At 37.0% G+C, this 24,303-nt stretch overlaps 1 protein-coding gene across 8 annotated transcripts in view; it reads left to right on the top strand.

The window, feature by feature from the left end:
• Positions 1–24,303, top strand: part of EIF4G3 (eukaryotic translation initiation factor 4 gamma 3) — a 381,417-nt gene that overhangs the window by 253,069 nt on the left and 104,045 nt on the right. For all 8 annotated transcript variants that reach the window (XM_049878174.1, XM_049878170.1, XM_049878168.1 and 5 more), the window contains one exon: positions 2,711–3,550. In XM_049878174.1, coding sequence (XP_049734131.1) covers positions 2,711–3,550 — 840 coding nt within the window. The remainder of the gene's footprint in view (positions 1–2,710; positions 3,551–24,303) is intronic.

Here is a 24,303-nt window from a genome sequence, read left to right as displayed (position 1 = left end):
GGCCTCTGCCCACTAAATGACAGTAGCACCCTCTTAGTCAACCAAAAGGCACTCATATAGGCAGTTGGTACCACCACAATATGAAAATAAAAGAGGTGTTATTTTTTCTTTCTCATAAATATGTGAAAAATAGAGAAAATAGTGATAAACAAAAAAGGAAAGAAATCTGTTGTTTCTTCACCTGGAACCATTACTAATGACCTCTGTGTAATTCCAGATTTTCCTCTATTCATATATATCGTTATTTATATAATTTTAAGTTACAAAATTAGCTTTATGTTTTAATACAGTTTGTGCCCTATATATATATCTTTATTATAACTACTTACCATGTCATTATGCTTTTAAAAGCTCATTTTAAGAGATTGCATAATATCCCATGATATGCCCAGATCATCAGTTTTTCATAAATCCCTCTTGTTGTACATTTAGTTTATTTCCAGTTTTTTCTGTTATAAAGTGTTGCCTCAAATATCCCAGACCTTAATCTTTACTCTTTCTTTCATGATTATTTCCTTATGAAAATATCTTAAAGATGGAATTCCTACAAATTCCTAAAGATGGTCAAACAGTATAAACATTTTTAAAGCAGTATATTACATTTCAAACTATCATAGTCTTTATAGTAAAAGCCTTTACAGGAATAAAATCAATGTTCTTTATTTAGATCCTCTGTATTGTACTGTGGGGTCGCTATGAGTCAGAGTAGACTCGACAGCAGTGGGTTTGGTTTGTATTGTACTTCCCAGCATTCTATATTAAAACTTTATTGAGTGGTTTAAGCGACTTTTATTTCAGAATGAGGAGCTCTTAAAAGAATTAACAGCTTTTTGTTTCTGTTTCTCTGCATTATTACTAGATTTTTAAAAGAGAATATACATGTGTATTATCAGCCCCAGATATGCTTTTGTTTGATTTTTCACTATCAGAAATTTTTTTCCCCAGAATTAGTCATCAAGTTGGAGTACTTATTAGATTGTTAATGCCAGAATTATTCTTTATTTTTTACTTTACTGCATCTAGACTTTATTCAGTGGTCATAAGGGTGCTATTCTGATGTGTTCTTCTAATGGAATCTGGGGGGCCCATGTAGCTGTTATTCTGAGTTGGAAATTATTTGCATCAGAGAGATTTTCTCACTTAAAATATTTTTGCCTCCTGTCCTGGCAACTTAGTCTGTGGGATTTGGTAGTGAGAGCCTATTGATTTCATTTCACCACTATAGTCAATAGAAGGCAAAGTCCAATTTTAGAAGCACTAGCTTCTATGCCCATAAAGTGAATTTTAAGACCTATAAATGTAGTCACAGTGAACGAATAAAGCTTTAACAGTTTAATGTTAATATTTACCATCTGGTTATCTGATTCACTGAGCATAGTCTCACAGACACACTTACTAACTACAGTTTACTGTAAAGGCCCATTGTCACTGGTGTGTAAAGATGTCTGGAGGGGAAAGTAAAGTCCTTTGCAGTTCAGATTGTCTTTTAGTAGTGCTTAAAATTTTTGTTTGCATATGATAAACATATTTATGTGTATCTCTTTTGCAGTGGAGCCTGTTCATCATGCTTAGGAAGCATAAGACCAAAAAAAAAAAAAAATTTTTTTTTTGTAAGACCAAAAGCACATCTAAATCTACTTTGGTTTCATTTTCTCAGGGATGAATCACGTCCTTCCTTGCATTTTTCTGGACCTTTATTGTGACAAATTAATTTCAGTCTCATTCTTGCTCTTGTTCTCTGTTTGAACACACACACAGACACGCACACACACATTTTATGTATTCTAAAATATTTCAGATGTATATATTAAATATTTTATATATATATATATAAAATTATATAAAAATCAAATCAAACTCATTGCCATCGAGTCAATTCTGACTCATGTCAACCCTATAGGGCAGAGTAGAACCACCCCATAGAGTTTCCAAGGAGCGCCTGGTAGATTTGAACTGCTGACCTTTTGGTTAGCAGCCACAGCACTTAACCACTATGCCACCAGGGTTTCCATATAATTATATATATACATATATATAATTTTTCTTTTGCATTTGAAAACACAGAATAATATTCTATTTTTAATCCTTTCATTATTTCTGGTTGTGTACTTCTTTTGATGAATGAAAGTTAATTTCTAAATTTACTTTTTTTTATGTTCAGCAACTTGAAATTTCACTGAGGTTATGATGGTCTCTCTTAAAACATATTTTTTTAAATAAAAGTAATACAAGTAAATTCCAAACCATACAGAAATACATCAAATAAAAAGTAATGCCAGTCTCTTTGTAGTCATTTAACCCTCTCTCATTTACCCATGTAGTGTCCTGTCACTACAGTGCACCCCAGGTAGAAAAATTTTCCTCAGGGAACAAGGTAAATGATAGAGATTAAGTTTTGTCTACCTTAAAGAAAAGCCCTGTTCCCATCTCAGTTTTGATGAGCTGTTCCATTGTATTCTTGACATAATCATTTGGTGAATTGATCTTACTCCAAAATAAATTTTATATGTAATGGAGACCAAGTAATTGTGGATGTAATGGGAAAAACAATGACAGTATTTTCAGAGTAGCAGAGTAAGTCTAATATTTTGGCGTCTATTCTGTAGCCCGTGATGTAGATTAAGAAGATAAAAGAATTAATCAAAAATAATACAGTATAGTTTCTGATCTACAAATTATTCTTAAAACGCTTTTGTTTTTTCTTTTTTAGAAGAGAAGCCAAAACCAGATCCAGTGTTAAAGCCTCCTTCTCCAGTTCTTAGGCTAGTCCTTAGTGCAGAGAAGAAAGAACAAGCAGCCCAGGTGTCTGAGACTACTGCAATAGAATCCACACCAGAGCTTCCTCTGCCTGTGTCACCTACCACTATTTCTCCAATTGCGCGTAATACGATTGCCTCCCCCGTCTCTGCTGCTCTTAGTAGCCAGTCAATATTTACCAGTGCTATAGATGACAGATGTGAACTCTCTTCCCCAAAAGAGGACACATTTCCTATACCCAGCCCTACATGTTGCACAGAAATATCAGACCCTTCACCAACAGATGAAATTGATGATGATATATGCAAGAAACCCTGTAGTGTCGCACCTAATGATACTCCACTGATTTCTAGTACTAACCTCATTAATGAAATGAATGGAGTTAGTGAAAAATTACCAGCCACAGAGAGCATTGTGGAAATAGTAAAACAGGAGGTGCTGCCATTGACTCTTGAATTGGAAATTCTGGAAAATCCCCCAGAAGAAATGAAAGTGGAATATGCCCCAGCTCCCATTACCCCTTCCACAGTTCCTTCCTTTTCTCCATCTCCTCCAACTCCTCCAGCCTCTCCTCCTCCCACTCCAGCCATTGTTCCTGCTGCTGCCACTACCATTAGTACTTCCAGTGCTCCCACCACAGTTCAGGGAGTCTTAGAAGAGGACAAGAGCATAAGAACTTGCTTTAATGAAGATGGAAAAGAGATTCAAAACAAAATAGAGGCAGAAGCAGATGGGCAAACAGAAGAGATCATGGATTCTCAGAGCTTAAATTCAAGAAAGAGCCCTGTCACAGGTAAGCTTCTCTGCCATTAATGATGTTATACTTGCTGAACATGAAGAATCAGCAGTGTTTGTTTTTAATTGGCTACTTTTCTTGACTTCCAGAAACATCGAATGAATGCTGAAATTCCTAGTCTGTTTTCTTCAATGGTGTGTTTGTGTTCTAGTGCAGCCTGCAAAAGAGTTACTCCACTGTCTAAAAATGCAAGTGGAAATTTCAAATATATAAAATGCCTCCAAGGTGTATGTCAGTATGCTCGTTCTTTTTGCCTCATTCATCTGAATAAATTCCTCAGTTGTTAATTTTGTTTCTTTGGTGCTGGAAACCAGCCAAAACCAGCATGGTATCTGTTCCCTAATCCTGCATTCTCAGAATTTTAAAACCCAGTTAAATCCTAAACTTAAAGGAACTCCTCTATGCAAAACCTATTCTTTAATCTTGGGTTTAAGGAAACAGGAAAAGCTTACATAACTAGTTTTGAAAAATAAAAATGCCCACTCTGATTAACTCACAGATCAGTTTAATGTTCTCTCACTTTTTCTTTTAAAACAGTTGTATTTTTTTCTGTAAGTTTTTTTATGGCCATTAATGTTATCAAAGTATTATGTTCTTCCCAATTCAAAATTATTTCTTTTTAATGTAGCACCACCTTGGATCTTAGGAACTGACCATTAAAAAAAAAAAAACTATAATTCTAATCAGAAGTTACCTGAGACCTATCAACTATTTGGTCAGTAGCCCATAAGTATATTGAAGTTTTAGCTTTTAACAAGTCAACATAGCCTGTCTTCTTTAACATTGCCCTACACTTTATAATTCGTTCTCTGGAAATCTATCAGGTAAGTCATGCTTACTAAGTTGGACAATTTGACAAATGAGTGCAATCCCAACAGTTGATCTAGAAATACACCAGGGAGGTTCTACTCACCAACATCCTCAGTACTTTTTTTTATCTATTTTGAGCAGTGTAATAGATAGGGAAACTTGGCAAATGAAAAACTTCATCCTTACTCTTAAGATGTGACTTTCTTACCCAGCTCAGTTCTTAAGGAAGTTTACTCATCAGTGTCTATGAGACGTGTCTGTTCTCTTGAAAGTGTAGAATATCTTCTTCAACACAGTGAACCAAAGCAGAAAAGCAAACAATGCAGGGAAATTGGGACAGGGAGAAATTTATCATAGATGTTTGTAAGTTCTGTTGCCTCAAGTGGACTGGGCTCCGTTGGCATCAGTACTCATAGTACCGTCACTGTTCTAGGAGCCTTCTCCCTCGGTGGGAGGATGACCTGGGGCTTTTTTGTCAGTTAGCCTTTGAAAAAACAACCAGCTTTGGTGAGGCAACAGGTGAACACCCCCCAAAGAACACCTTGTTTGTTGGAGAACAGTAATTTGACCCTTTGTTGTGTCATATGATTTTCCTACCTGTTAGTTGTCATTCAGCAATGATCGATGCGGTAGTTCTAAAAATAGGAGAAACTAGTAAAGACAGATGTTTAAAAATCTAGGGAGTACAAGTTAAAGATGCAAACCATGCCTCAGAACTGAAATAAGTGCAAAGCAATACTCTGCACCAAAATCATACTTCATTCTCTTTTAAGCAGTTTATTGCTCAAGTGGTCTAATATTGCAAGATGGTGCCCAAGGATAAATGAACAGACAGATGAATATTTTTGAGTTAAATAATCTTTGTCCCATGGCAGTTTTCTGAAGTACAGATACTCTTGGAATTGGAAATGTAGGTACCAGCACCTTAGTAAAAGCGTATAGATTCTTCAGCAAAGAGCCAGGAGATACCCAGAAAAGGAAACACTGTCCCAAACATGATTGGGGATGACATAGAGGTTGGTGATGTCAGGGAATAAACGGTCTTAACATTTTTCAAGTCTCACAATTTTTTAAACTATAAAGGTGTTTTAAAGTAACCAAAATTCTGTTTTTTCCATTTACATCTTGCACTCTTCAAAAATCAACAGTAAATGAAACTGAAGAACCCATGCGACTCTCACATTTTTTAAATTATAAAACCACCAGAAACATTTCTAACCATTTTATTTTTGTACAAATATTTTTGAATATTTGCTACAAAGACTAACAATGAAAATTAAAATCACCTTTAATCTTTAAATATATCCACCTCGAAGTGGCCATATTCTTAATAACCACAGTCTTACTTGCACTTACTCACTTGTTGTACATTGTCTACTTTGAGAAGTTAATAAATTTTAAAAACAATTTGGTTTGGATATCAGTCTTTTGGTGTTGTCCTTTAAGAATACCAGTTCTTACTGTCTCAGCTTGAGGATGAAAAACTTCACAGCTGGCTTCAGAAACCACCTGCTTTTGACAGGTATAATACATAAACACACAGTATTTGGTATAGAGGGACTTGCTTAAAACAATAATAAAAGTCAAAGCATAAGGGATATAGTCCATTTCCTTGGGTTGCTGGAATACCCTTTCCTGCACCTGTACTAGATGGAATTCCTGAGGGTAGCAAAATGCAGCCATTCTGGACTCTTTGGTGTTGAAGAGCAAGCCATGCAAAATGAGAATTGTGTGTGTGTACTCCAAAAAGCCTCAGAGGTTGGCCAGACTTTTGATTATTTGTTCCACACAATCACTTCAGTAATTAAATGTACAAAAAAATATGTATTAATTGGATAATTTTGAAGTCTTAGGAATGTCTATTATAGTTGCTGTATATTTGGTAGGGATTCGGAACTTGTGGAAAAACACCTCCCATTCATCAATTGGGAATTCATTTTGTACAATTTGTACAATAATAGGGAAATTAATAAGTGATTTTTTAAATTTTTTATTATGTCTATTCATCATGGAAACCCTGATGGTATAGTGGTTAAGAGCCACATCTGCTAACCAAAAGGTTGGCAGTTCAAATCCACCAAGTGCTCCTTGAAAACTATGGGGCAGTTCTACTCTGTCCTGTAGGGCCACTATGAGTTGGAATCAACTTGACAACAACGGGTCTTTTTTCTTTTTTTATTCATCATAAATTTATTATTTGAAATTCTTTTGGCAGAGGAAGGCTTTTTTAATCTTTCTGTTTAATTTGTCTTCTGGCTCTTGCTTGTAGTGCATTGCTTCTTTGTGTGTTTTATTTGTTTTGTGAACTCATGTTCAGCTAAACTATTCTGGATATAGATTGAGGGCAAGTCCTTCTAAAGCAGTTTTGTATTTACCTGATGTCTTGAGGAAAACACTAACTGGGCCTAAGTCCAAGCTTTATTTCCTAAACCTACATTCATATCTCAAATAAAGTATGAGAGCATTCCTTGCTTATCCTAATTTTCAGAGTGACAGCAGTTTCCTCTCTACCTAGCTGAAACAAAACATGCTTCCTTGTAATCACTCTGTGTTGGTTCACTGGTTTATTTTGTTCTGTTTTGTCTTTTTAGCTACTCTTTCATTGGTGCTATCACTCTTTTAAGAGTCTCAGGGATTTATGTGAGACTCTTAGCTCCAAGTCCCTATTTTGCAGAGATCCAAGATCTCATCTCGTCTTTTCCAGATAGGGGTTAAAATCTCAGCTCCTTAACTACAGAGATTATTGGCACAGCATCCCACATCCCTAATACCACAGTGGCTACAGCCACAGCAATTGGCCTTTCTTGTTTATGTGGCTTCCAGAAATCTCCCTTAGATTCTTGTGAGCTCAGCCAAGACTGGAAGAGGGTTTCCAGATTTTGCAAGTTAAAGCCGGGAGATTTAGTTCTCAAGTGGAGATATGATTGTATGTTTTAGGAGATGTTAATAAAATACTGATACGTACAGCCAATCAAATTGCTGTTCTTTCTTTTGGTTTAGATTTATTTAAGTATAAATGGCACATTCTTGAATGCAGGAAAATTTTTTAATACCTGTGAGAGTATTAAAGGATAAAACCAGAAAAATAAAAGTTTATCCGTTTGGATAGGCCAATCTAAAAAAAATTCATTTTTAAAACCATGCTCTGAAGGTCAGCAGCAGGAATAAGGAATTTGAAATTTGTTCTTATCTTTGCTAGATTTACACCTTTTAAGAAATTGTTGAAATATCCTTGGAAGATTTGCTTGCTGGGGCCTAAAATAGGTCAGCACTGCTTTGTGTGTCCCACGAGCCTAATTTCTATACTACTGTGTACTCTTATAATTTGATCTTTCATGTTCTACTAGAGAAACACTTTCTGGAACCTTGGGAACAGGATATTTTACGCGTTCCTGGTTCCATATCATCCACCAAAACTAGCAGAACAACCATTAAAGCAAGGCTTCTCTTTTTGAGAGACTTGAGTCTAAGTGACCCTGAAGGAATAAGTAAATTAAATCTACTGTTGTTTTCCACCTTATTTGTAAAAATATTTCAAGCAAAGCTGCCTAAAAAGTACATTTCTGCCATGTCGGCCCTACTTTTTTATTGGTCACCATGGTGAAATCTCAAGTCTTGTAAAAGCTTTCCCTTCTTCTCATATCCATATTTACCTTGTATACAGAAGCCTTCAGAGCTGTTTCCAGCTGACAAGATATCCAAAATGCATTTCCTTCAACATGTATCTTTTCTTCATTCACTATAGCTGTGTTAATGGTACTTCAGGGTTTTGATGCAGTCACAATAGTCATCTTAATTTTTAATATTTACAAAGACTTTTCTCAGGCATCTCAAGCATATTCTTGTGATTTAAATAATTCCTGGGATAGAATTATTCCTGTTTTGCTGATGACAAAAAATAAGCCATGGAGTAGTATCAACTTTCTCAGAATCACAGGGAGGATTACAACTCAAGCCTTCCTTTACCTCACGTGTCTATTTTTCTTTTAAACGTGATTTCTGCACTGATATAGTTTCTTTAACATTTTCAGGATTTAGGAATTAAATATTTATGCATGCAGCCTGGGTTCAAAGGGCAACATTGATCGCCCACCTATTTCAACCGCAATTATGTGTTGGCCTACTATGCGTCAGTCATTATTCTAGGCACTTGAAATTCAACAATGAACAATCCAAAGATTCCTGCCCTAGTGACGTTTACATTCTAATTGGGGAAGAAAGACAATGGAAAATAGCATACTAATAAAAGATAGAGTATGATAGGACGTCTTGAGCGCTATAAAAATAGGATGATTATCTGAGCTTCCCTTGTGCCCACATCTGTGATTTCACTATCCCTTTTTCCTTTTGAGAAACCTGTCTAGAAGAACACTACTTGAATCAGCATTGTACCCTACCTTTACCATTCTTAAACTCCAGTAGGCAGAACACTGCTGGAGAAGATCACACCACTGTAAATGCAAGTACCCCTACAAATTCATGCTCTCCACCCATAGTTATTCCATTAATAACGTTGTCTCTTGTAAAATCCTGTACTCAGACCAACCCTCCTCATTCTCAGCAGATGACCTTCCGTCTTCATTCATTGAGAAAATTGAGGGTACTAGATATTATGCCTCTTTCAACTTTCTGCCCCACAGCTATAGATCTATCTATATTAAAACTTCCTTAAGCTCTACTGTTATTGTTAGGTTGTTGTTAGTTACTGTCAAGTCGGTTCCAACTCATAGTGACCCTATATATAACAGAACGAAACACTTTCCGGTCCTGTGCCATCCTCACAGTTGCTGCTGCACTTGAGCCCATTGTTGCAGCCGCTGTGTCAATCCATTTCATTGGGGTCTTCCTCTTTTTCACTCACCCTCTAACAAGCATGATGTCCTTCTCCAGGGATTGGTCCCTCCTGATAACATGTCCAAAGTATGTGATACAGAGTCTTGCTGCCTTCGTTTCTAAGGAACATTCTTGGCTGTACTTCTTCTAAGACATATCTGTTCATTCTTCTGGCAGTCCTTGGTCTATTCACTATTCTTTGCCAGCACCATAATTCAAATGTGTCAATTCTTCTGTCTTCCTTTTTCATTGTTCAGCTTTCACATGTGTATGAGGCAATTGGAAAGATCATGCTTCGGGTCAGGTGCACCTCAGTCATCGAAGTGACATCTTTACTAGCTCTCCTAGTTGTTCTTTGCGTTCTTTTATGTATCTACTCCCTCTCTGCGGGCTTTTTATTGTCTGTAAAAATGTCAGTCTCTCGTCCCCAGAACATTCTGTCAGCCCCACATGTCTGTTTGGCTACACTTTAAACTTGGTCTTCCTCTTCTCATTCAAACGTCTTAAGCATAGTCTACCATTTCTGCTTCTACTTCCTTCACTATTCAACTAATATAATGTGGTTTATGCTCCCAGTATGCTGGTGGAACTTCCTTTAGCAGAGTCAAGAAAGGACATAGGTTTATCTTACTGGTCCTTTTGCTGCCTTTAACATTATTGAGCATTCTCTTTTTCTTCTTTCTTGCTTAGGTCTGTTGAGTATCATTTATATGCAATAAAATTCACCCTTTTTAACATTCAGTTCTGTGAGTTTTAACAAATGTACACAGTTACATAATCACCACTACAATCAAGTTACAGAATAGTTCCATCACCCAGAAAATCCCATCACCCAAAAAATTACCTCACATTTGGGCCTTTTTCTATTGCTGTTCTTATTCTATACATTCTTCATTGGTGATTTCATCTACTTTAATTGTAGATAGCTCCCAGTGGTACACGCTAATAACTTCCAAATGTTTATCTTCTTCCCAGACTTCTGTGAGCTTCAGTCTTATATTTCCAACTGCCTGCCAAATATCTCCACTTGGAGATCCCAGAGTCACCTCAAATGCAACATTTCTAATACTAAACTCATTACTTATCCCCCTAAACTTGTTCCTTTATTTCAGTTAGTAGCACTAGCTTTAATCAAGCAAAAATCCTGAGGTACTGTGGATGGACTTCTTCCTTGAATCACTTTTTCTTCACATCCAATCATTCAACAAGCTCCCCTGATTTTACCCAATACATTTGTTGAAATTGCCTACCACTGCCTTAGGTCTGTACTTCTCCCTGGAACTCTCTCATTTCCCTGGCTCCAGTTTTGTCCCCCTTCAGATTTATTCTCCACCAAGTAGCCATTCATCTCTTTAAAACACAGATCTGGCCTTGTCACTCCTCCTCCACATTGCTGCCTAAACCCTTCAGGGTATTTGGGGGCAATCACCTGTAAGATAAACTACAGGTTTTATAACACTATTATATAGTGGTTAAGATCAGGGCAACAAAGGCAGACACCATTGAGCCTTAGCCTTTCCCTTTTCCTACCTCTGTGACCTTGGGTCAGTTTCTTAACCTCTTTGAGTCTATTTGCTCATCTAGAAATTGAAGATAATAATAGTATTTACTTCATAAAGTTGTAGTGAAGATGAAATGTGATAATATGTAAAGCACTTAACACATGGTCTGACAGATATTAAGCACACTATAAATGTTAAATGTTATTCATACTTCCATTTTCAGCTACTGTTAAGTGTCCAAGTGTACCCTGTGAACTGTACTAATATACAGAACAGATGAGTGTTGTCATTACTGCCCTCTGAAATTTATGTTCCAAAGAAGAGAGGCTCACAGAAGATGATGCCTTCTGAAGAGTTCTTAATCAAATCCAGCACAGGAAATGGTGTAAAACCCTTTAGGAAAGTCCCTATGCATATTTAACTTTAATTACAAGTTTTTGTACCCATTACCGCATTTAACATTCACAATGGTCAAACACATCTTAAGGTGATCTCTGCTGTCGTTGGGAAGGGAAAAGAAAGTATGCTTAGAACAGTCAATTTTAGGAACAGTCTGTGCAATTGAAGCCTAAGGCATTCATAAAAAAGAGGATAGTAATAACATCCATCATGGACTTCCTATTAGGAGTAGGAGAGTAGGAAGAAAGGCAAAGAGAAAATGGAAAGGAATAGAAAAAAATGAATAGGACAGCAAAAAAGTGGAAGCAATCCAGATGTCAGTGAATGGATAAACAAAATATGGTATATCCCTACAGTAGAATATTATTCAGCCATGAAAAGGAATGAAGTACTGATTCATGCATACTAAAACATGGCTGAACCTGCTACATTAACAAAGTTACAATCACATACTGTAATTCCATTTATATGAAATGTCCAGAATAGGCAAATTCATAGAAACAAAGTAGATTAATGGTTGCCAGAGGTTAGGGGAAAGGGAGAATGGGGAGGAATTGCTAGTGGGCATGGAGTTTCTTTACTGTTCTAATTTTAGAACATTTCTTTACTGAAAATGTTCTAAAATTAGATAGTGGTAATGGTTGCACAACTCTGAATATACTACGGACTACCGAATAGTATACTTTAAAATGGTGACTTCATGGTATGTGATTTTTATCTCAATAAAGCCGTTATAAAAAAAAAAAGTAATAGGGCTGTGAGTGGTTGTGCCACAGCATCTTTCTAAGGATTGGTCAGAGGCGTCTGCCTAAAAACTTAAAGCTGCAAACCATAGGAAAGCTATTGCTTAGAAATTCCAGAAGTAGGTTTCAACAAGAACACCGTAATCAACAGCACCAGAGATAGAGGAGTGTTGGGGTACAGCCAAAAAGCATATCATCTTTTGACTTTTTTTGCCTGAACTGTGTGTTATTTTTATTTTTTACTAGTAGTTATATCTCATCTAAGTTTGAGAGGGTATTCTCACCTAGGTATTCAATGTACTACCTATTAAGCAGCCATTCTAGAGGTATTATTTGATGTCACAAACATGGAACACATGACAGGGCTGGGAAAGCAGGGTGGTTCTTTGTGGTCAAACGTATAAGGGATCTGCATTTTAGAAGTGATGATTCCCAGTTTCCTTTGTATGTAACTTGGCTCTTGTATGTTTTTGCCTCAGTGGAGCCATCTTCTCTAAGTCCTTCTTCAACTCCTACCTAGCTTTGAGACCTCGCTTGACAAGTATTTTAAGTGCACATTCCCAAGAAAGTCTTGCAGAGAAAATATGGTTCCTGGGAACCATTTATCTGTCTAAGACATGAGAAAGATTTCTTGTTTCAGTGGGTGTAAGATCCAGGCTTTCGGGTTAGCCTTCAAGGCTTTCTATCATTATTTCTCCCTAGCTTTAATTTTTTTCTTGCCAATTTCCCACATCCACGTGATAAGTGTTAATTCCCATATTGTTGCCTTGATGCTGTTTTCTCACGTTGTTGTTGCTGTTGGATGCCATTGAGTTGGTTCTGACTCCTATCAACCCTGTGTACAACAGAACAAAACACTGCCCAGGGTTCTGTGCCAGCCTCACAGTTGTTATGCATGAACCCATTGTTGCAGCCACTATGTCAGTCCATCTCATCGAGGGTCTTCTTCGCTGACCCTCTACTTTACAAAGCACAATGTCCTTCTCCAGGGACTGATGCCTCCTGATAACATGTCCAAAGCATGTGAGAGAAAGTCTTGCCAATCTTGCTTTTAAGGAGCATTCTGGCTGTACTTCTTCCAAGACAGATTTTCCCACCTTAGACTATCTTAAAGAACCTGCTCAAGATTTCATTTTTTCAGTATGACTGTCTTTACAAAACTTTCCATTCTGGTAATTCTTTGACTCTTTTAACACTTAAATACAATTATATCAATTCAAAATACTTATACTTTATGGTACAATTTATTCATTCAAGTATTGATGGACACCTCAGATGGGGCTATTACAGTTAAAGTTGCTTTGAACATATGTGTACAAGTCTTTGTTTGGACAAATTGCTTTCATTTCTCTTGAGTAAATACCTAGGAGTGCAGTGGCTGGATTATAAGTAGGTGTGTGTTTAATTTTTAAGAAATTGCAAACTTTTCTAAAATGATTGTACCATTTTACATTCCCACCCACAGTGTATGGGAGTTGCAGGCTATCATTTTTCCGTTGTATTTCCTTCAGACCTTTTTCAAAAATTTGTTGTCCATATATATAGTCATGCATCACTTAATGTCCACAATATGTTTTGTGAAATAGGGCATTATGTTACTTGGATGTTTTGCAAGCACGCCTAAATCATAAGCAATAGCATTCACTAATTTTCCACCTTTTTGTTAATAACCTTTTATTTCACTTAACAAAGCTATCTGGGATACTGTAGTATACTTGTATTGACTAAATAGCCAAGATATTGTACATGTACAGTATTGTATTTCAGCTAGTGTACCTGCAAGATAATATGTGAGTTAAGTAGGTTAATTATTGGTGGTGTCGTTAAGTGCCGTTGAATGGGTTCCAACTCATAGTGACCCTACTTACAGCAGAAGGAAACACTGCCCAGTCCTGTGCCATCCCCATGTTTGTTGCTATGCTTGAGCCCATTGTTGCAACGACTGTGTCAGTCCATCTCATTGGGATTCTTCCCCTTTGTTGCTGACCCTCCACTTTACCAAGCATAATGTCCTTCTCCATGGACTGGTCTCTCCAGATAACATATCCAAAATACGTGAAGTGAAGTCTCGTCATCCTCACTTGTGAGGAGCATTCTGGCTGTACTTCTTCCAGGGCAGATCTGTTTGTTCTTTTGGCAGTCCATGATATATATTCAGTATTCTTTGCCAACACAACAACTCAAAGGTGTCAATTCTTCTTCAGTCTTCCTTATTCATTGTCCAGCTTTCACATCCATATGAGGCAATTGAAAACACCATGGCTTGGGTCAGGCACACCTTAGTCCTCAAAGTGACATCTTTGCTTTTTATCACTTTAAAGAGGTCTTTTGCAGCAGATACACGCAATACAACACATCTTTTTTATTTCTTGACTGTTGCTTCCATGGACGTTAATTGTGGATACAAGTAAAATGAAATCCTTGATGACTTCAATCTTTTCTCCATTTATCGTGATGTTGCTTATTGGTCCAGTTGTGAGGATTTTGGCTTTCTTTATGTTGAGGTGTAATTCATACTCAAGGCTGTAGTTTTTTTATCTATATCAGCAAGTGCTTTAGGTCCTCTTCACTTTCAGCAAGCAAGGTTGTGTTATCTGCATATCGCAGGTTGTGAATGAGTCTTCCTCCAGTCCTGATGCCCCGATCTTCTTCATATAATCTTGCTTCTCAGATTATTTGCTCAACATACAGATTGAATAAATATGGTGAGAAGATACAACCCTGACGCACGCCTTTTCTGATTTTAAACCATGGAGTATCCCCTTGTTCTGTTTGAATGACTGCCTCTTGATCTATGTACAAGTTCCTCATGAGCACAATTAAGTGTTCTAGAATTCCCGTTTTTCGCAGTGTTAGCCATAGTTTGTTGTGATCCACACAGTCAGACACCTTTGCCTAGTCAATAAAACTAGCTGGTTAATTCTTTATCTATAATATAATAATACATTGTAAATATACACTACTGTATGCATAAGCTAATATGTAATCTGTACTTAACCACAACTGGAGCTTTCAGGGCTAAGGTAGTGCTGAGTGAGTCTAAAGGCTGTTGCTGGTACAGTTCTATACTGTACTAGATACTGAGTTTACTCTAAATTACTGTATGTACACTATAATATACTGTACAGCTCTGTGTATGTCTTGGTTATCTAGTGCTGCCATAACAGAAATACAACAAGGGGTTGGCTTTAACAAAGTGAAATTTATTTTCTCCCAGTCTGGTAGGTTACAACTCCAAATTCAGGGCATCGGCTCCAGGGAAAGGCTTTCTCACTCTGTCGGCTATGGAGGAAGGTCCTTGTCCTCAATCTTCCCCTGGTCAAGGAGCTTCTCAGGCACAGGGACCCCATGTCCAGAGGACGTGCTCTGCTTCTGGTGGTGCTTTCTTGGTGGTATGAGGCCCCCAACTCTCTACTTGCTTCCCTTTCCTTTTATCGCTTGAGAGAGAAAAGGTGATGCAGGCCACACCCCAGGGAAACTCCCTTTTGGATCAGGGAGGTGACCTTAGTAAGGGTGGTGTTACAATCCCACCCTAATCCTTTTTAACCACAGGCAGCAATTATGATTTTTAACACATCGGAAAATCACAAAATGGAGGACAACCACACACAGCCTAACCAAGTTGATACACACGCTTTTGGGTGGTCATAATTCAGTCAATAACACGTGTCAGCAACAGCTCTATTAATTCTTGTAATCTCATCATCCTTTTCAAATCCTTTAAAGTCATGCACATACCACTTAAGTATTTTTTTCCATATGCCATTCATGTACTCTTTGGTCACATCATCCCAGGCCCAAGCAACGTTCTTTCTGTGGTAAACGTTATTATTCTTTCCAGAAGTGCATCATTGTCTTGCCAGTGTCATCAGCTGCAGCAATAGCTTGAACAAAGGTCCTCCTCAAGTAGTAGGCTTTGAATGCCGCAATAATCCTTGGGTCCACTGGCTGGGTTAGAGAGTGGTGTTTGGTGGGAGGAACACTACTTTGATGTTGGGGCGGAGGTCAGTAATGAAAGGAGGATGTCCTGGAGCATTGTCTACAATTAGCAAAATCTTGAAAGATATGCCTTCTTCCAAGCAGTACTTCTCCACTTCACTGGCATAGCAATTGAGAAGGGCATCCTGAAACAGCATTTGTGTCATTCAGGACTTTTTATTGCACCTGTAATAAACTGGTAGAATGTGCTTGTTAACGTCTTTGAAAGCCCTGGGGTTTTCACTATACTAAGTAACAGATGACTTTAACTTGTAACCAGCAGCGTTGTCTGCTGACAACACTGTGTCACTCTGTCTTTAAAAGCCTTAAAGCCTGGCATTGACTTGGCCTCTTTATGGATGAAGGTCCTTTCAGGCATTTGCTTCCAGAATTAAGGAGGTTTTGTCCATATTAAAAATTTGCTGGGACAAATAACCTCCCTCTGCAATTAGTTTATCTAACGTTTCAACAAATTCTTCTGGTGCCTTCTCCTCAGCACTCACAGACTGAAGGCTCACTTTCACATTATGCAGCGAAAAAAGTTTGAAGTGCTTAAACCACCCAGAGCTGGCACTAAACTTGATATTGTAGTCTCATCCTGCTTTTTCTTTACCCATCTTGAACAAGGTTCATGCCTTAGCTGTGATCATCAAGGTGCTGAGAGGGATTCACTCTTGTGCTGGGTTCTCAGTGCACGTCATTAGCAATTTCTCCTTATCTGAGATGGGTCCCTCTCGCGTTTTGGTTGGCCTTATAGCTTTCAGTGGAGCCGATCCTGTAATAGCTTAGAGAAATTTTTCTTTGTTTTTGTGAACCGTTGTGATTGTTGACTATAACATGCCTAAATCTTGAGCAGTAGCATTCACGGATTTTCCACCTTCATGTTGTTTAATAACCTTTTGTTTCACTTCCAAATCGATCCTTCTCCTTTGCCTCTTGGTGCTGCTGTCACTAGCACTGGTTTTGCTGCGTTTAGGAGCTGTGATGCACTTCACAGTAATGTTTTTGAAAGAACATTAAATAAAAAGAACTTCAGTGCTACAGCAACACTCAAGAGACACATGATACATGAGACTAGATGCTGCTGCCTATGAGTCGAAGCGTACACTGGTACACAGCAAACTTTGTATTTGTAAGTAAGGAAAGTTCATATTCAAATAATGATAGAAAGTACAGTACAATACATACATAAGCCCAAAACATAGACGTTTATTATGATTGTCAAGACATGTATTATGGTTATGTATGTACTGTACCATTCTGGCAGCACAAGAGACATGCGATACATGTGTTGCATGCAGAAAGCTGTTGAGTTTTCTGTGTCTAGTTACATCTGCTATGTCTTATTCTCCGATTGGGATTTCTAAACTCTATTACAACCTTATGGGACCACAGACGTTATATGGCACATGACCGTATGTGGGTCTTTTTCTGAATTCTCTATTTTGTTCCATTGATCTAGTTGCCTCTTCTGATGCCATTACCACACTGTTAGGATTACTGAGACTTAATAAAAAGTCTGGAAATTAGATAACATTAAATCTTCCAACTTTTTTCTTTTTCAGAGTTGTTTTGGTTGTTCCAAGACCTTTGCTTTTCTATATTAACTTTAAGAATCAGTTTTCTTCTGCAAAAAAAAAAAAAACCTGGTGGAGAATTTGATTGGATTTACATTGAATCTACAGATCAATTTGGGAAGAATTGACATCTTACAACATTGAGTCTTTCAACCCATGAATATAGTATATCTCTCCACCTATTTAATTCCTTTTTTAAATTCTCTCAGCAGTTTTTTTTTTGTAGTTTTCAGTGTACAGATCTTTTGTATATTTTATCAAATTCATATTTTTGATGCCTTTGTAAACAGTATTTTTTATTTCCATTTTTATTGTTTACCACTATTATGTGGAAATAAAACAGCTCTTGTATCCTGCAACCTTGCTAAATTCAGTTACTAGTTTTAATAACTGTCTTAACTGGATGCATCTTTTTTTTTTTTCATGACATGTTGCACTGGCCAGAACTTTCAGTACAATGTTGAATAGAAGTAGAGCTAATACGGAGCAAATTAGTTTCTCACTTAAAAACTTATACACAAATTGTTTTGTGACATCGGTTTCAATCCCTGCAATGTGTCAGCACTCTCCTCCTTTCCACCCTGGGTTCCCCATTTCCATTCATCCAGTTTTCCTGTCACTTCCTGCCTTCCCATCTTTACTTTTGGGCAGGTGTTGCCCATTTGGTCTCCTATACTTGATTAATCTAAGTGACATGTTCCTCACGTGTGTTATTGTTTGTTTTATATTCCTGTCTAATCTTTGGCTGAAAGGTGAACTTCAGGAGTGGCTTTAGTTCTGAGTTAGAAGGGTGTCTGGGCAAATACTCTTTTCTTGTTTTTCTCAAGGAGAAAGCATTCAGTCTTTTATCATTGAATATGTTAACTGTAGGTTTTTGCCTTATCAAGTTGAGGAAATTCTTTTGTATTCCTAGTTTGCTGAAGTTTTTATTTTAATCAGGACTATATAGTAGATTTTGCCAAATGATATTCGTGCATCTATTGAGACAATCATGTTTTTGTTTTTTTAGTTATTAATTATTTGATTGATATTACTTGACTGATACTTGAATGTTAGATCAACTTTGCTTTCCAAAACTTGGTCATAATATATTTTTCTTTTTATATATTGTTGAGGTTGATTTGCTAAAATTTTTCATAGGATTTTGTATCTATGTTCATGAGGAATGTTGATCAGTATGTTTCTGGTAATGTCATGTTTTGGTATCTGGGTAATGCAGACCTCATAGAATGAGTTGGGAAGTGTACTTTCCTCTTCAGTTTTCTGGAAGAGTCTGTGTAGAATTGGTATTGTTTCTTCCCTAATTTGGTAGAATGCACCAATTAAGCCTTACATGCAAAAGAAAAGAAAAGAAAAAAATACAGCCTATAATGAGAAAAATAAATCAATTGAAACATTTACAACTGACATAATTGTTAGAATTAGCAGGCAAAATCATTAAATAGTTTTTAAGTATGGTTATTATAACTATTTCACATATCCACAAGTTAAATAGAGATATGGAATTGACATAATTGGAAAATACCCAATTGATAAAACCAAGAAACAGAGAATTAGTAAGAATATAGAATACTTGAACAGCACAATCATCCAACTTGAAGTAATTGACATGTATTGAATACTTAACAACAGCGGATACACATTCTTTTCAACTGCACTTGGAAAATTAACCAAGGTGGATCATACCGTGGGCCATAAAACAAGTTTTAATAAATTTAAAATGATCAAAGTCAAAGCATTTATGTTCTCTGACCACAGTAAAATTAAATTGAAAACCAATAATGAAATACCCCTGGAAAATTCTCCAAGTATTTGGAAACTAAATTACACACTTCTCTATAACCCAAGGGTCTAAGAAGAAATCAAAAGGAAAATTATGAAGTATTTTAAACTGAATGAAAATGAAAATCCAACATATCAAAATTTGTAGAATGCTGCTTGCATTGATTTCCTATTTCTGCTGTAACAAATTACCGCAAACTTTGTAGATTAAAACAACACAAACTTATTATCTTACAGTTTTGGAAATCAGAAGTCTGAAATGGGCTTTACTGGGCTAAAATTGAGGTGCCAGTAGGACTGTGTCCCTTGTAGAGTCTTTAGGGCAAAGTCTGTTCCCTTGACTTTTCCAGGTGCCATAGGCTGCCTGCGTTCCTTGGCTTGTGGCCCTCCCTCCATCTTTAAAGCTAGCAGTGTAGCATTTTAAAATCTCTTTCTGATTTTTCTGCTTCCCTCTTCCACTTATAAGGACCCCTTTGATTATATTGGATCCACCAAATAATCCAAGATAATAATCCCCTATCTCAAAATCCTTACTTGATCACATCTGCAAAATTACTATTGCCATGGAAGGTAACTTACAGGTTCCAAGGATTTTAGGATATGGACATCTTTAGGGGGCATTATTCTCCCTACCATACTGATAAAGCAGTATTTAGATGGAAGTTTATACCTCTAAATGCCTGTGTTAGAAGGATTTCAAATTAATGATATCACCTTGCTGAAGAACCTATTAAAAGAAGAGAAAAGTACACCCAAAGTAAGCAGAAGAAAGGAAATGAATGAAATAGAAAATACCAAAAGAGGAAAAAATTTAATAAAGTCAAAAACTGGTTATTGAGAAGATCAATAAAATTGATAAATCTCCAGTCAGACTGATGAAAAAAAAGACAGAAAGAGAGGACACAAATTACCATCAAATCAGTAATAAGAAGGGTGACATTCTTACAGATTCTATAGATACTAAAAGGAAAAGTAAGGAAATATTATAAACTTTGTGCCAATTAATTTGACAACTTAGATGAAATGGACAAATTCCTTGAAAGATGTAAGACTTCAAAGTTTACTGAAGAAAAATTAGCTAAATAGCCCTGTATCTATTAAAGAAATTGAATCTGTAGTTAAAAACTATCCTACCAAGGATACTTTTAAATTGGTGATGTTTAATATTAAATTTGGAAGTTTAAATTTTTAAATTGTGTAATAGATGTCTGTTTTTTATATAATCTAAGTCTAGAGTAGCCCTCGTTTTGTTATATTTTTTTGGTCCAGTGGTAGGCCCTGGAGAGACTAGCTCACACTACTCAAGTTTCTTGTGAAGCAGTCCTACAGCAGAAAGCTTATTCTTAATATATAATGGAAAACATAATTACCAAGCCAACCATTTCATTTCAAGTAGCAGGTGCAGGCAAGATGCTGGAAACACTGATAGACTTACCCTCTCTAGTATTTCTTTTGGTTGACATCTCACAATGGTCCATCATCCTTTTTCATATTTTATCACCATCATTCTCTTTTCCAGTTCATTTACATGTCCACTGTAAAACGTCTTTAAAACACCATTATATTTTATCAGAAAACTGATCCTTCTCTCACCTGGATTTCTTTGCTCTGTGCCCAGTGTTTTAGATAAATCATCAAATTTTTCTAGATCCCTATGAGGACGTGTGAAAGAAAGAAGGAAGGACAAAATTGGATCTCCACCCCCAAGAAACTTTGTTAAGGGAGACAAAGCTCTTGAATGTAATACAATCAGAAAGATTTAGGGTCTCAAAGTTGGGAGAAAAGATAGAAAAGTAAAAAACGTCAAGCATAAAAAGGGACTAGAACTGGGTGTTAAGAGTGGGAGCCCTCACTGAAAGTTCCATTATTGGAACGTTCTACTCTGTTTACGTACAACCCTATGATAATGCACTTGAGTCCTTCCTTCACCACTTTTCATAGCCTCATCTCAGTTTTGTGGCGCTTGAGTCTGGAGACCCAGACTTCAGACACATTCATCCGAGGTCTTAGAGCTAGGGAGTTCCTGTTGTATTTCAAAAGAACAGAGAGCTAGAAGGGAAACTTTTTGTAATTTAGGGTCTCTTACCTGACTGTTGTGTGGTCTCAAGACTTTTAGCTGGTCTACTCAATTCAGATACTTCCAGAACACATCTCATCCTTATTGGCAGATTGTTGGGTAAAAAAATTGGAAATCTCCTGTCAACCCAGAAAATCTTCCTCAGATACAGAAAAGAAAGAAAATAGCTTTATAATTGAAAAGCATTAAACCAGACTCTGATGTGCATCACAGGCAATTCTCTAATGAGATTGCAAAGACAGAAGGGAATCTCACCTTTTTATATAGCAAGGCAGATATAATCTATTACATGTTCTCAAGATAAATGATAACTTGTCCTGACTTACCAGCCCTTTTTGCTGGTATATACTTAGTTCATCAAAATTCACCTGGTAATTTGGGTTGGCTGTCTGTGTCAGTTAATTGCCTTTATCCGAAGAAAAAATAGAACTTCTGTTTACGACAAGCTGGTGGTTACAGGTTGGGACCAGGTACCTAGGCTTAACTCCCATGGTGACAGGAAGACAGGGGTACTATCTTCCTTGATGTTTACATTTTGAAAAGATGGTTCTTGGGGCCCTTAACAAAAAACATCCCTGGGTTGTGAACCTGGTAAGAGACATTTTTAGCTTTTAAAAAGATTTACATATATACCGAATAGATAGGGGAAGATTTACTGTCACAGCAAAGGGAAAGGGGAAGGTCTCTTTCCCTTTTAGAATGTGGGGAAAAAAATTTTTTTTTTAACTTTTTCAGTTTACTTGTGCAACTGCCTGATGAGTGAAAGAAATAAGCAGTAAAGAAGAAATGTTGAAGTAAAAAGAAGCATTAAGTTTTCTGACGTGGTATCTTTATTAATAGTTGCATTTCCATTTATATTGCAAAGCTAGAGGAATACCTTGGGATTAAAATGAACCAGGTTACCTTAAAATGAACCAAGTTACCTCTCATGTGTTATCAACTCTTTCACATTCTCTTCTATGGAATGATGCTCTTCTCATTTTTCAATACAAAAATAATGCTATCTGTCTTAGATGTCTAGTGCCGCTATAGCAGAAATACCACAAGCGGGTGGCTTTAACAAAGAGAAATTTATTCTCTCACAGTCTAGAAGGCTAGACGTCCGAATTCAGGGTGCCAGCTCCAGGAGAAGACTTTCTGTCTGTCATCTCTGTGGGAAGATCCTTATCATTGGTCTTCCCTAGTTAAGGGGCTTCTCAGCACAGCGACCCCGAACCCAAAGGACATACTATTCTCCTGGCTCTTGTTTCTTGGTGGTATAAAGCCCCCATGCCTCTCTGCTTGCTTCTCTCTTATATCTTAAAAGAGATTGGCTCAAAAGACACAATCTGATCTTGTAGATTGAGTCCTGCTTCATTAACATAAATGCCACTAATCCTATCTCATGAACATCATAGAGATGGGATTTACAACACAGGAAAATCACATCAGATGACAAAATGGTGGACAATCATACAGGACTGGAAATCATGCCCTAGCCAAATTGATACACATATTTTTGGGGGGACACAGTTCAATCCATGACAGTATCTGAGGGCTCCATAAATTCTCCAGATCCTCCAGAGATCAAAAAGCATATGCAGAATTATAATGTTCCCAGTAATATTAACACAGCTTTTAAAATTTATTCCAATTATACTTTTATAGAGAGCAGTCTGTCCCACAATTCAAGGAAAAAGGTCTCCACTTCAGTCATTGCAGTGCAACAGACTACTTTTATGTGCCTTTCTCACCATGGTCTTGTAACTCCTACCAAATGATTGAGTAGGACTAGCAAATGAGGTGCTTTTGGCGCACCAATGGGATTGGATAGCTTGCTAATACAAACAAGGTGCATGCCACCGTTGTGGCATGGGACCATACAAATAAGGTTTGTGGAACTCTAACAAGGGGATCGGTCAGTTTTGCCATCCCACTAGCCTTAAAATGAACCATGCCAGAGGTGGAGAGTGGGGATCTCACTACCACCAAGAAAGAAGAGCCAAGAGTGGAGCACACCCTTTGGACCTGGGATGTATATCCTCTTTGGTGAAATGTCTGTTAATTTCCTTTGCCCACTTTTTGATTGGGTTGTTTGTCAAATTGAATACATAGGGATTTTGGCAGAGTGGATTTGTTAGGATAATTTCTACTGAAAGACTAACACTGTAAAGGTTTAAATTCCTGTTTACAGGCCAGTGAAAAAAGATGATTATAAAACTAAATATGCACTGTGCATGTAACTATGTTTTTTAAATGCCAGGAAGAAAGTAGACCAAAATGTTTGCAATATTTCAGAGGTAATACATGATGGTTTTTTTCAGCTTGGTATCTGTCTGAACTTTTAAATGTTCTTCAATGATTAGAAAAAAACGATGTATTATAGGTATTTTTCATTTTAAAAAATGCCAGATAATATGTAAATAAGCTAACTAGTTCCATTCGTCTATCCTAAATTTCTGCCTTAAGTGCCAAGGCCGCCCCCATCCCTGTTTTTTGGAATTTTTTTTTAAGTGTTAAGGTGGATCATAGTCTCTACATGTATAGGAACTGTGACTGGGAGGAATAGAAGAGAATAATGTAGACAAGGTGAGACTCTGCCAATGATAGCAGTAATGTTTGTCCTTCTTATATTTACTGTGCAGCACTTCTGACATCTCTCAGAGTCAGGATTCCAGGTTCAAGAACCATGACTTAACTACTTGGAGTTGTTGTTTAAGAGCTCGTATTTCAGCAAAGAAAAGGGAAGAGTTTATGTTCTAGATCATGTTTTGACAGAGGATACTTCCTCAGAATGCATGATATCCCTTGTCTCTTAATTCTTGACTCTTCTATGATCAACCATTTTACTTAGTAATTTTTCTCAGTATTCTAACTGCCTCAAGCTTCACGGATATCTGTTTTTGAAAACCTACATGGATTTAATACCAGTAAATTTATGAATCTTTTACATTAGCCCTAGCTGTCTTTTTCCTAGTTCCAGTGGTTATCTCAGATTGCACAGGGATAGTTGCTAGCTCATAGTTTGCAGGAATAGCAACTTGACTCCCATAGAGCCCATTAAAAAAAA

Source organism: Elephas maximus, chromosome 3 (genome assembly GCF_024166365.1).
Source record: "Elephas maximus indicus isolate mEleMax1 chromosome 3, mEleMax1 primary haplotype, whole genome shotgun sequence".
NCBI classification, from domain to species: Eukaryota; Metazoa; Chordata; class Mammalia; order Proboscidea; family Elephantidae; genus Elephas; species Elephas maximus.
Note: the sequence above shows the minus strand (reverse complement) of the source record. Positions and strands in the feature narration are given on the sequence as shown.